Below are 13,584 nucleotides of genomic sequence, written 5' to 3'. Positions count from 1 at the left end.
CCCCCCACCATAAGGTTATTTCATTGTTACTGCATAACTGTAAGTTTACTTCTGTTATGAATCATAATGTAAACATCTGACATGCACGATACCTGATATGTGAGCCTCCCGAGGGATTGCCAACCCACTGGTTGAGAACAGTGGAAGTTATGGGGTCAAGAGCATAATGATTTTGAAAGAACAAAGTTCTGTTTACTGTTTGTTGGTGCCTTTGCAGGCAGCTAGGCTCACCAGCATTTAGCATCTTTACAAGAGGGCAGTTTACCACTGGAGTATCTTTAATTGTTTAATAACTTACATTCTTTTGTGTTTGTAGGCCTTTGTCTTAGGGTTTCTAGGTTTTTTTATGTTTTTGTTTTGTTTTGTGTTGTTTTTCAAGACAAGGTTTCTCTGTGTAGCCCTGGTTATTACCCTGGCATTCTTTCTATATACCAGGCTGGTCTCTGCTTCCCAAGGGCTGGGTTAATTAAAGGCAAGTGCTACCTCTACCACCACCCCACCCCCAGCTCAGCCTGCTCACTGGGCCATCTATGTAGCTCCTGCCCCCAGTTTTACCTTGTGTTCACCTTTAGAAAGCATATAAGTCCAAATCAAAACCAAGAATGCATAATCATTTCTCTTACCAAACCAAGTAATTTGAAATTTGCAGACTTTTAGCTCACTACCAGGCAGTGGTGGCATATGCCTTTAATCTCAGCAGAGGCAGACAGATCTCTGAGTTTGAGGCCAGTTTAGTCTTCAGAGCCAGTTCTAGGACAGCCAGGACTACACAGAGAAACTCTGTCTTGAAATAACAAACAAAAAAATTTGGCTCACTAAATTTACTGTATTTTTTTTTCAATTCAATTTTTTTCAATTAGCCCACGCCTGTAGACCTAGCCTACAGCTAGCTGGCTCAGAGAGTTTAATCTCATGGTGACATTGCACATCAAACAGTAAAGTGACCACTCATATTGTTGTACTTTAAGGGTCTTTTCAATGGCAGATTTAACACCAAAAATAAATAAAAGTGCCAGTTTTCTGGAAGAGCATCTGTGATGTTCCTCTGGCATTATACTTTTTTAAGATGTAATTTTATTTCTATAAATTATATATAGTCTATGTAAATATTTCATATAATTCAGATACTATTTAAGCTTTAACGTTAGATTGGATTAGATGTTTGTAATGTGCTGAATTATAATGCTCTTCGATCACACTTGAGGGTGGTGAGTGTGAGTGTGTGTGTGTGTGTGTGCGTGTGCGTGTGTGTACAGGCCGGAGGAGGATATCAGATGAAGTGCTGCACTAGCTGTAACCTTTCCTTAAGCCAGGGTCTCACTGACACTGGAGCCTGCGCGTTGGTCCGGGTGGAGTGGGTTGGTGTGGGGTTAGGAGGCTGGCTGGTTAGCAAGCCCATTGACCCACCTGTTTCCACAGCCCCCGCCCCTGGCAGTAGTGGGTGTGAGTGCAACCACATGAGCTCTTCTGTGTGCATGCTAAGAATCCACATCCCGTTCCTCACGCTTATATGCTAGAACACTCTTACCATTGCCTGATCTCCCGTAGCCCCTTCAAGCGCTTTTTAATGTGCATGCTGTTTCTCTGTGGGGATATGCTGTAACTTAGTGAGCTTTCTGTATTTCATTAGATTGTTTTGAGTACATACATAAGTGGAATTGCTGAATACATTCCTAGAGATCATAAAATGCTAAATCCAGTGTGATCATTTTTATTCTGACTAATTGGGAGAATCTCATTGTTGATGCCTTTCTCCCCAGTTTAAGCTAGTTCAAGCTAACATTTACCATTTGAAAACTCATCCGGTTCCCTCCCTGTCTATGGGCTTTTTGCCTGCCCAGTTCACTTTACTTATCATTAGCTTATTAACTTTGCAAAAACACTACCACAGCCATGCTGCTTATTCATTTACTTTCTTGCTTATTAATTTATTTACAAGTTGGATTTTTTTTTTTTTTGCTGTTCTTTTGGTTTTGATTTATTTCTTTATTGTTGATGTTGTTGTTTTGTTTGTTTGTTTGTTTTTGAGGCAGTGTCTCTACAGAGCCCTGGCTGTCTTGGAACTCACATTATTGACCAGGCCTGCCTCGAACTCAGAGAGATTTGCCTGCCTCTGCCTCCCTAAGTGCTAGGATTAAAGGCGTGTGTCCCCATGCCCATCGGATCATGTCATTTATAAACTGAGATTTAATTACTCTTTAGAGCAGTTGGAATCAGTTTTTTGCTAATTAGTGTTTGTGTGCTCTCAATAGGTTGTTAAAATCACACACTGCCCCACACTCCTGACTAGAGATGGAGATAGAATTAGAAGTAATGGGAAGTTTGGGGGCCTTCAGAATAAAGCTCCGCCAATGGACAAACTTCGGGGAATGGTCTTCGGAGCTCCAGTACCAAAGCAGTGTGTGGTCTTGGGGAAACAAATAGGTAAGTTAAACATGGGGTGAATTTTCAGGTTTTGTTTGTTTGTTTGTTGTTTTAACACAGTGTCTTATGAATCTCAGGTTGGCCAGGAATTCACCATAGGCTTGGAGGTGGCCTTGAATTTACTGACCCTCCTCCCACACCTCTCAGTGCTGGGGTGGCAGGTGCTTAACCACACACACACCCAGTGTCCGTGGTGCTGGGGCTAAACTGACTGATGATAGCTTTGCATGCTAGGCAAGCACTCCACCAACTAGGCCACAACCCCAGCTCCAGATCACAAAAGTCTCTCCTGTGGATTCCCTATTCTTTAATTTATTTTGTGGTAGGGGAGAGAGTTTACATATGTTAAGCAAGCATTCTACCACTAAGCTACATTCCCGGCTGAATGAGTATCTAGATCCAATTTCTGATTTGACTTTAACATTCTCTTTGGGCTTATGTATTCAGAGCCTAATGTAACAAAATTATTAACCAGTAACCAATATATACAATGTAAAATGGTTTTGTTCTTAGAAAAACCAAGTAGTTGCAATATGCCCTCTTCCTCCTTTATTGAATATAGTACAAGAGAGCAGGATCAGTAATGCCTCCTTTTTACTATGTATTAAAGTGTATTCTGCCTTGTTAAATTAATAGTTTATTAGGTAATCATTTGTTTTTGTCTCAGTTTCTATAGCTGAGTTTTTGAGCCAGCTGTGGTAGCTGTGCCTTAACTATTTGGGAGGCTGATGGGAAGGCTCACTTGCACAGAAATTTGAGGCCAGCAAAGCCCTGTCAAAATTATATTTTTTTCATGGACCTTTCCGCCACTTTATTTTCTCGTCTCCCAGCTGCCTCCCTGAAAGCCGACGTAATCATCTGCGTCTGCTCCAAAGTCTGTCTGTACTGAGTCTGAGTCCAGAGCGCTGGCGCTTTACAGACTCCTGCTTTCATTTCAGGAGGCTGTCATGTGCTTGACATCTGTGGTCACCAAACACAATGATTTCTTACGGTAGCCTTTTATGCTATTACTTTATACAATAAAATTTGCCATCTTAACTGTTTTCATTGCACAGTTCAGTATTGTTAAATACTTTCACATCAATATGCAGTCTCTCTCCCAAAATGCATATTGCAGATCTGAAACGTAGTACCATCCCATCCCTTTTCCCTGGCAGTCTTCCTCGTACTTGAAACTCTGAGATTGGCTACTCTAGAGACCCACGGTGAGGACAGTGTCTGTTGCCCTTTTATATCTGCTCACGCAGCCTGAGCTCAGGGCCTATCCACTACAGCAAATGACAGCTCCCTTTCCTGGTAACCCCACTTGATACTCCAGTGCGTATGTGAGTCCCATTTTGCTTTTTGGCTTGCTTTGCTTTGCTTTGCTTTGCTTTGCTTTGCTTTGCTTTGCTTTGCTTTGCTTTGCTTTGCTTTTCGAGACCATTTTTATTCTGTTGCCCTAGGCTAGCTTGACACCAGGCAGCCAGGCTTGCCTAGAATTCATGGTCATTCTTGTGCCATAATCTCCCACGTGTTGGAATTGCAGGAGGAGGCACAACCCAGGCTACACTTCCTTGTCATAGTGTAATCCACACATAGAAAACTTCACATTTTATAAACATAGCACTGGTAAGGTTTATCAGAAGAATACCATACTTAAAATACTTAAAAATAAGGCTTGAGGATGTAGTCAGTTGTAGAGCGCTGAATAGCATGTTTAATCTGCAGTACTGCAAACAATTTAAAGAGAGTAGAACACTCAGCTCTATAGGAAGCTGCTCACTGTTCTCTCTTCAAGTCTCTGCTTGGCACGACTTTCTTTACTTACCATGGCACAGGTCGTTTTGTCCACTTTTGTAATTTATATGTAAATAGAAATGCAACTTGTGCCTGCCTCTGCTCATCCTGTGCCTTGTATGTTGGTAGCTGTCATTTGTTTTCATTGTGTAGTCGCTGTGTAAATAGATTACTTATAACTCAGCTGGTAAATTTGGATAGCTTCCAACTTTGAGATACTCCTTTAGCTGTAACAGTTTTAAAAGCAGTGGTTGGAAAAATATGACGAGAGGGTTCATACATCTGCTTGTGTATGTTAATGACTCATACAAAAACTTCTGAGATGTAAATAATTATCACGGAACACTCTCTGACCTGCCAGCACTCAAATGATGACACAGAGACAATTCTTTATTTATGATGCCTAGGCCATGTAGCTTAGACTCGTTCCCAGCCAGCTTGTTTAGATGTATTACTTGTATCAAGCTATTAGGATATTCATATTAGAATAACCCGTTTATTCTAATCGACGCTCTGCCACGTGGCCTGTTACTTTTCCTTCAGTCCTGGCACCTGCTCCTTCCTCCATGACTAGCTGGCGAATCCTCCTCATCTCCTTTCCCAGGGTTCTTATCTCTACTGAGAAGTCCCATTGGCTATTCAGCTCTTTATGAAACCAATCAGAGGGAGCCTTAAGTAGGTGAGGCAGGAGAGAGACATACCTTCACACAGTGTACAAAAATATTATCTCAACAAAAGATTACATGAAGATTTCATCTCACTTCAGGAAAGGGCATCATCCAAACTCTCTTGATTGTTGATAAGGACAGCAACTAAATCCTTATGCACTTCTGGTCCAGTCACTATGGAAACCAATATGGAGGTTTGGGGGGAGAGAGAGAGAGATTAAAAATATTGCAGGACCCAACAGAGCTCCTAGAGATTTATTCAAAAGAATTTATTAGCACATTAAAGAGATCACTGCCTGCCCTTACAGCAGGACTTCTCTGTAGCCAAGTTATAGAGCCATCCTATGTGACCATTGACAGAAGAAATGGATACAATGTGGTTCACATGAACAGTGGAGGAGACAATGAGTGTGTCAAAGGGAATATATCGTTTTCTCTCCTTTGTGAGCCACAGATTTGTATACACTGATATGAGGTCATATGGGCATAAATAGAGTCTGTGGGAACATAAGGAACATAGGCTGGGTGGACAGGTGAGAGAAAGGAGTGGAGCAGGGTGGGGGTTTTCAGTGCATTCTATACTTGCATAGAAACAACCTTTTGTATCCCGGGATAATACAATTAAACTTTAAAATCTGCCCTCTTTCCATCCTCTTGTATACAAAACCAGTCTGTGCAGGGTTGAGTTGCTGTGTGTGCAGGCACAGTTTGTTCATTACAAGCCAGGGCTTACTGGCATCCCACAGTGCAACAGTTAGTGCTCTTTCCCTCCTCCTCTTCCCCTCTGGCTGTATCTGTGGAAGAAAATTGAATACTCTGTATCAGACAGGATGTAAAAATGTCCAGGCACTTTCATACAGAAAGCTTGAGGTATCTGGGAGTGGAACTCAGTGGTAGGGCATTTGCCTCATGTGTGCCATCTTGGGTTCTATCTCCAGCACTTCAAAAACAAAACCAGAAATAAAATATCGAGGGTAGTCATTGAAACTTCATTCCTCACACAGAAATAACTTAAGTCAAAGAAAGTTAAAATGTAACTATCATTTGTTGTCTCCACTAGTTCTTTGCATTAAGTGGTTCATGACTTTAAATGTGTTCTCCCAAGTTACTTAGTGATGCTAATTTTTTTTTTGTAAAACAGGAATTTGGTATGATGTTAGCTCTTTATCTAGATGTCTGCTTTTTTGCAGATCTTATTCAGCAGTATCGCACTGCTCTGTACAGGCTGAGCTCTGTGAACGAGGACTTGGACAATCAGCTGCAGTACCTTCACACTCCTGATATGAAGAAGAAAAAGCAAGAACTTGATGAACAGGAAAAAAGTCTGAAACGAATAGAGCAGAAACTCGGTATGTGCTTGTGTTTGTGAACTTTTTGCTTGACGGTGAACATTGATGAGTCCGACTATAAAAAGACAGAATGCAAATGATTCAGGACTTGCATGGATTTCATAAGCACCAAGCTGTCTGATAAATGCTTAAAACTCTCCTCTTACTTGAATAGTAACTTAGTCAAGGTTTCTGTTGCTGTGGCGAGCACCCTGGCCAAGGGCAGACCGGGGAGGAAGGGTTCATTTCATTCAGCTTACAGGCTGCAGCTGCTCAGCCAGAGACGCCAGGGTAAAGCTAAATGGAGGCCATGGAGAAACACCGGCTACCATCTTGCTCTCCATGGCTACTCTAACTTACTTATACAATTCAGGGCCACCTGGTTCAGGGTAACACCTCGTACAATCAAAGTGCCCCACAGACGTGCACTCAGACTGATGGAGGCAGTTCCCCAGTTGTGCTTTCCTTGTTCCAGGTGGCTCTAGTTGGTATTAGTTGTCAAGAACTAACCATCACAAGAAGTAAGAGAGCTCCTTTCCGCAGGTTAATATATATTGATATTTGCTCTTTTTTCTTGTGCTTCACCAGCTCCTTACCATTTTCTTCACAGGAATGACTCCTGTGCGCAGGTGTAATGAGTCACTTTGTCACTCACCAAAGATTGAGGTGACAGAGTGCCCAATCCCTACTAAAAGAATGAGAAGAGAATCCACCAGACAGAATAGGTGAGCATATTGGGACCTGATTATCATTTGATACTTTATCAAAGATCCTCCGTCATTACACTTGAAAATCATTATAGATTTATTTCTGAATTTCCTGAGGCTAAGTTAGTATTTTACAAACAAAAGCAGATTTGGGCTGGTAACTCAGGAGCAGAGTGCTTGTCTGGTGTGTGTGAAGTCCTTCCTTGTTTTGATCTCCAGTATCCCGAGGGCATAATACATGACACTTTGGTTTTCTGAAGATATAGAACCATTGTATTCTTTTAGGAAATATCATTTTGTCAGTGATACCTTACTATTTAGAAATGTTCATTATTTTTCTGTTCTTAAAAGTCAATCGAATGAAATTACTTGTATGTTTGGGGCATAAGTTTCAGTACCCTGCCTTCTACTTAATGGAGTCAGCACTTTCATAAGTAGTGATGTGCATAGTCATCTCTGTATTAGTTGTTTCTAAAGCTTCTGTTTGGTTTGCTCAATCAAATACCACTTGTAATTCGTCAAAAGTCCAACAGAGCCTTTGGCAACCTAACTTGGCAGAGCTATCCTTTTTAGATTTAGAAGGCTGCCTGTCTTAGTTAGGGTTACGGTTGCTGTGATAATACACCATGACCAAAGCAAATTGGAAAGAAGAAGGTTTATTCATTCAGAGTTCCATATAACAGTCCATCATCAAAACTAGTGAGAACAGGAACTCAAACAGGACAGGAACCTGGAGGCAGGAGCAGATGCAGGGACCATGGAGGGGTGTTGCTCCTTAGGCCTTTTGCTCAACTTGTTTTCACATAGAACCCAGGACCACCAGCCCAGGATGGCCCCACCCACAATGGGCTGGACTCTCCCACATCAATAACTAGTGACAACAATGCCCTACAGCTGGATATTATGGAGACATTTTCTCAGTTGAGGTTCCCTCCTTTCAGATGACTGTGTCAAGTTGACACAAAACTAGCCAGGATACTACCCTAGGAGAGAATAGAGAGTGGTAGTAGTGTGTGTGTGTGTGTGGACACTATTTGAATAACATTTTCATATCAACCATGAGACTTGTTATATTTGGAATTGATGTCCTATATTTTCCCTTCCTGCATATTCAGCAAATACTTGAATGTTCAATTACACTGTTGTTATTCCATAAATAGAACTGACAAGGCTCTTGCCTTGTCATATTTAAAAGTAACCTGCAGCTGGGCTGTGGTGGCGCGTGCCTTTAATCCCAGCACTCGGGAGGCAGAGGCAGGCAGATTTCTGAGTTCGAGGCCAACCTGGTCGACAGAATGAGTTCCAGGACAGCCAGGGCTACACAGAGAAACCCTGTCTTAGAAAACCAAACCAACCAACCAAACAAACAAAAAAAGGTAAACTGCTGTGGCAAAGGAGAGAAAATGATAACACAGAGATGAACAGGGTCAGTGGTCAGGAAAAAGTATTAAAGCAGAGCCCAGCGGGGAAGGACTTGGGTATAGAGGGTTGATGATGGACAGAGAGAAACATGAAAGCTGAGGGGAAGTTTACAAATTTCATAAAGATAAAGCATCATGACTTTGCCACTCAATAAGACAGTAAAGGGCATGGGACGTAAAGACTGGTGGCTACAACCTAACAGGGTGAGGAGACCCTAGAAGGCACGTGCCCTCAACTGGACCTCCGAGAAAGAAATTCAGTTCTAATGATCCTTCTAGTCACCTTGGCTCAGCTGAGGGTTCTGATGGGTTAATTAAGTGTGATGAAAACAGCTTTCTCAGCTTTCCCGAGGATGCTACCTGGCTGGTATCATTCTGGACGTGAAGTGGTACATTCCTGAGATCTTAGTACTCAGGAGGGTGAGGTGGGAGAATCCAGAGACTGGGGCCAGTAGGAGCAATATTGAGTTCGAGAATACTGCTGAGTAAGTCACCCCTACCTCAGCCTACCCCCACCCCAAGAGAGGTTTTATAATAATAGTAGTTGTTGGTAGTAGTGTTTATAATAATAGTTTACTGCCTTCACCAAAGGCATACATGCATGAAGTTAAAGGGTTTAGACTTACAAGTTTGTATCCAAAGTATTATTTAAACATGTAAGCAATGTAAAAAATGTTTTCTTTTATTTTTGAGACAGGATTTTGCTATGTAGACCAGGCTGTCCTGGAACTCATTGTGTAGACCAGGCTGACTTCAAACTCAGAGAGCTCTGCCAACCTCTGTCTACCTCCCCCATGCCTATGCTGATGAAGCAGAGGTTGCTTTGCAGGGGTTAGTTGTCTTCTACTGTGTGGGCCCTGGAGATCAAACTCAAAGGTGGCATGTTTGGCAGCAAGTGCCTTTGCGTGCTGGCCCAAAGTATCCTTAACAGGATAGAAATAACAGATTTCATTCATAAAACGAACATTTTAATAGGAAAAGAAGAAATAATAATTATATATCTATACCTTTGCATTTTTTACTTATTTGTGCTCTTAACAAAAATCCCATACTGTATTTATTAGCCCTGGTATATCATTACTAGAAGAAACAACTGTATTCTGTGAGGCATTACAGAACTGTAACTGAAACGATGGCACTCAAGGGTATAAATGTGAAAGAACATGAGTCTTAGCATATGCTTATATCAATATACGGTTTTGTATTGGTCAAATGTCAAGAAGAACTTGCGCTTCTAATTGGTTTTCTACTCATGAAAATTGTATTAAGGGGCTGGAGAGATGGCTCGGTGGTTAAGAGCACTGACTGCTCTTGCAGTGTATCTGGGTTCAGTTCCCAGCACCCACGTGATGGCTCACCAGTTCCAGTGGATTAGACACCTCCCCTGATCTCTGTGAGATCCTGTATGCGTGTAATACACGTGAATAACTCAGGCATGCACGTGTATACACTTAAACTAAGTAAAATACATAAATGTGGGGTCTTTATTACAAATTAGCAGTTTCTTTAAAATGTATATGTTTGGAGGTACTGTTGTTAGAAAATTTAGTTGTGTGCATAACAGGACATAAATACCAACGCATTTTCTGTGTTCATCACTACATGTGAGGGAAGGAGAGTGAGAGATGGGATGGTCAGAGAGCGGCTAAGGCTGCTGCTGAGGCCAGGGCCTCACACACACTCATCTACAGCCTCAGCTAGTTCTTGAAATCATAATTTCATTCCAAAGCAGGAGCAGCGAGGGAGTAAATAATCTGCAGTTTTATCTCAGATTACACTGTCCAAGGAGCTGGAATTCAAATTGTTCATGCATACTATAGACGTACTCACATGGGAGATATGCATGATTACCAAATAATTAAAAATTGTATTAACTATTTACACTAAGGATCAGAGTTAGAGCAGAGTTCATGTGATAGATATTTAAGCATTCTGAAACGATCAAGGAGTTTAGGGAAGGAAGTCACAGGTATATAAATCCTGGTGGCGGTTTTGTTTTGTTTTGGTTTTTGTTTTTCTGCTTCAAGAGGGCTGTAACTGAAGCAGGTGTATGACCGAGGTGGGGAATGGAGACTGCCGAGTTCACTGAGCCTGCCTTGCTTCTATGTCTCTTTCAGAAGGCCAAAAGGTGACGTACCAAACTGAGCATTTCTGAAGACTATGATAATCCTGGCAAGAATTTCCTGTTCCTCCAAATGGGCCTGGAAGCCATTGAAGCTATTCAACTTTCAGAATCTCATGGGGCAGCACAAATTTCCTGGGGTCATTGCAGTCGTTGGGCCCGTCGGTGGCTGGCTTGCAAATGTACACTTTTACCCAGTGGTGGTCATCCCAGCCCTGGGACGTTTCCTGCCCTGAAGACAACTTCCTGCTCCTCAGCATAATCATGAACATATTAGAACTGTTTCTTAAAAACAGCCTTTTTTATTGCCTTTTTCTGGACTTATTTAACAAACATGTTTTGTCTTTTGTGTAAGGAAAATTCTAGAACTAGATATTTAACTGTAAATATATGTGGAAAGTTGAATTCTGCATTAAAACAGAGAAAGCACAGGTGTCTGGGAATTTAAATGTTCAGATACACAAAAACATTGGTGAGAATAGGATAGCCTAAAGATTGTGTCCTGTATGAGTTGGTGATAGGACAGCCTAAAGACTGTATCCTGTATATAAGTAAGATATGCAGCAGCACTTGGCTTTAATTCTACATTTGCATTATTTTCTAATTTTTTACAACTATTTTTAAGAGATTAAAGAAAACAAGAATTCAAAGAGTTTGTTAGGGATATGTTATATAAACATCTAAGCTGTGCATTTATTCAAACTAACATACGCCGTGTGTGTCTCTGTAAGTGCAAGACTTTTGCTCTGTGAATTTATTTTGTAAGGAATACTTTTGGTACAATTTTCTGTTCCAGGAAATGTGTGTTTTTAATCCTTCCTGATTATGCAGCAAGGTTAATAAACAACAATCATTTCTCCTCCCCAAAAAAATTAGTGGTTTCCTTGATTGAAATTTAAAGCTCTGTAAAAGCTGCCTTAGTACAAAGTACTGAAGTGACTCGTCGGTGTGGGTGGAGCTCAGTGTCTGCAGTGTTGAAGACACAAATTGGCAATAATAGAATTAGTTGCAGCTGTGGAGGAGCACCCCTGTAACTCTAATATCCTTGGATATATAGCAAGTTCAAGGCCAGCCTAATTATACGAGACCCTGTCTTAAAAAAATCTGAAAGCCGTGTTGGCAAAATGGCTCAGTGATTATAAGCACTGGCTGCTCTTCCAGAGGACCTAGTTTCAATTCCCAGCACCCACATGGCAGCCACACTAACTCCAGTTCCAGGAGATCTGACATCTTCACACAAACATATATGAAGGCAAAACACCAATGCACATAAAATAAAATAATCTTTAAAAAGAAAGAGAAAAATCTGAAAACAAGTTTTAAAATAATTAACTGTGGTTTTGCTCTGAGCCATGGCTGGGGTTGGGGGAGTGGGAGGGTATGAGAGCTGATGGCTAGCTCCAGGCAAGGCAGGCAGTCACTAGCACCCTCTCTGTGAATTGTGTCAGTAAGCAATCCATGAAGTGCCTAACATGAACAAAGAACAAACGACAAATGAAGGTCCTTTAAAAAGTATCGGAGCAAAGGATTTCAAATAAATGCTTTCGTGAATGTGGAATGGAATATTTGCTAAGACTAAGATAGCCAGTAGAATGAAAAATCTGAGAAAGAAGCAGAAGAGGAAAATAATAGACACATCGAACTTGAAAAACATCTGGAAGCGTAAAACCAGAAGAACAGCAACAACAAAAGGCCTTCCTGTGGACACCGAGTCCCAGATGGTCCCAGTGGTTAGAGAACTGCCTAAAAGACTTCCAAGCTTCTGGAAGAATTGTGCCAACAGAGCCACCTGCTTTGGTACCAAACCTTCAGAAGGAAACCTCGAGCCTCCAGGCCACTTCAGCCCTGAATCAGTTTCTTAATGAGATTCAAGAGACCACAGAGGAAAGTGATGACTAGAAATAACTAGAGAGCGCTCTTAGGTCTAAAAAGGAAAAAGCATCAAGGTATACCGGCTACTAGCAGCCAGACAGACAGCCGGGAACTAACTCACTGCTTCCTAGATGGCATGGACAAGACACACAAATGAGTAAAGAAAGCATTTGGTAGCGGGCGTGGTGGCACACACCTTTAATCCCAGCACGGGAGGCAGAAGCAGGCGGATTTCTGAGTTCGAGGCCAGCATGGTCTACAAAGTGAGTGCCAGGACAGCCAGGGCTTCACAGAGAAACCCTGTCTCGAAAAATCAAAAAAAAAAAAAAAAAAAAAAAAAGCATTTGGTGATTCTACTGAAAAACTAGAAAGATGTTAAAAAAAAAAAAGTTTCATGAACCGAATCTTTGGCACACTAACTAGAAAATTGTGTGGTGAGTGAATGCAGGACTGCCCCCCACCACCACCACTTGGTTCATGAATCTTCCTTGATTTGTCTCCCCCAGTTATAGATGATCAGAGTGATAAGAAAATTATAAAGGAGAAAAATCTGAAGAAGATGGTGGAGGACCCAGATAAAGACAGTGGGAAGGGATGGCAGTTACAAAGCACACGGTCCTATAAGTAAGCCCTTTGCAGAAAAGAAGCAAGCCCACCCGCCCGCCCGCCCGCCCGCCAGCAACGAAGGCAGCAGCTCGAGAGAGTTCTTCACTTAAATGGTATCTGGACAACTGACTGTAGGGAAGACAGTGTGGAGACTGGGTGTGGCAGTGCATACCTTTGGTCCTGGTACTTAGACAGAGGCAGGCAGATCTCTGGGAGTTTGAAGACAACCGATTCTACATATTGAGTTCCAAGCCAGTCAGTGCTACATAGGAGACTGTTGCAGAAATAATTTAATCCGGACCCAGGGTTTCTACCCTGCCTTAGATCGTTTAGTTCCTGGATAAACATGCACGCGCGCGCAAACCCACACACACACACACACACCCTTTATATTTACAAAGCCTTAAGCAGCACAAGCACTGAGTGAATATGTACCCTCCATGCTATTAGAATCTACTTTCCTATGCATAACAAGTTATTGCATACTATTTACTTTGTTTCATATGGCTGCTCCTAACTGCAATCCACCAGCCCTCGGGGGCCATGTTTTCATGGCTCATCTAACCCATGGGAGCTTGTTCCTCCTCCTGCCCCTTCTCTCCGTGGTTCTCCTGACCCCCAGCCCTAAACCCCACCTATGTCTCTTCTGCCCAGCTA

At 41.9% G+C, this 13,584-nt stretch overlaps 1 protein-coding gene across 2 annotated transcripts in view; it reads left to right on the top strand.

Annotated features, from left to right (window-relative positions):
* Nucleotides 1–11,321, top strand: part of Smchd1 (SMC hinge domain containing 1) — a 130,878-nt gene extending 119,557 nt beyond the window's left edge. For both annotated transcript variants that reach the window (XM_030250119.1, NM_028887.4), the window contains 4 exons: nucleotides 2,253–2,424; nucleotides 6,062–6,220; nucleotides 6,810–6,924; nucleotides 10,445–11,321. In XM_030250119.1, coding sequence (XP_030105979.1) covers nucleotides 2,253–2,424; nucleotides 6,062–6,220; nucleotides 6,810–6,924; nucleotides 10,445–10,472 — 474 coding nt within the window. In that variant the 3' untranslated portion in view covers nucleotides 10,473–11,321. The remainder of the gene's footprint in view (nucleotides 1–2,252; nucleotides 2,425–6,061; nucleotides 6,221–6,809; nucleotides 6,925–10,444) is intronic.
* The last annotated feature ends 2,263 nt before the right edge of the window (nucleotides 11,322–13,584 follow it).

This window comes from Mus musculus, chromosome 17 (assembly GCF_000001635.26).
Source record: "Mus musculus strain C57BL/6J chromosome 17, GRCm38.p6 C57BL/6J".
In the NCBI taxonomy this organism is placed as follows: domain Eukaryota; kingdom Metazoa; phylum Chordata; class Mammalia; order Rodentia; family Muridae; genus Mus; species Mus musculus.
The sequence above is the reverse complement of the archived record's forward strand: the minus strand, read 5'-3'. Positions and strand labels throughout refer to the sequence as shown.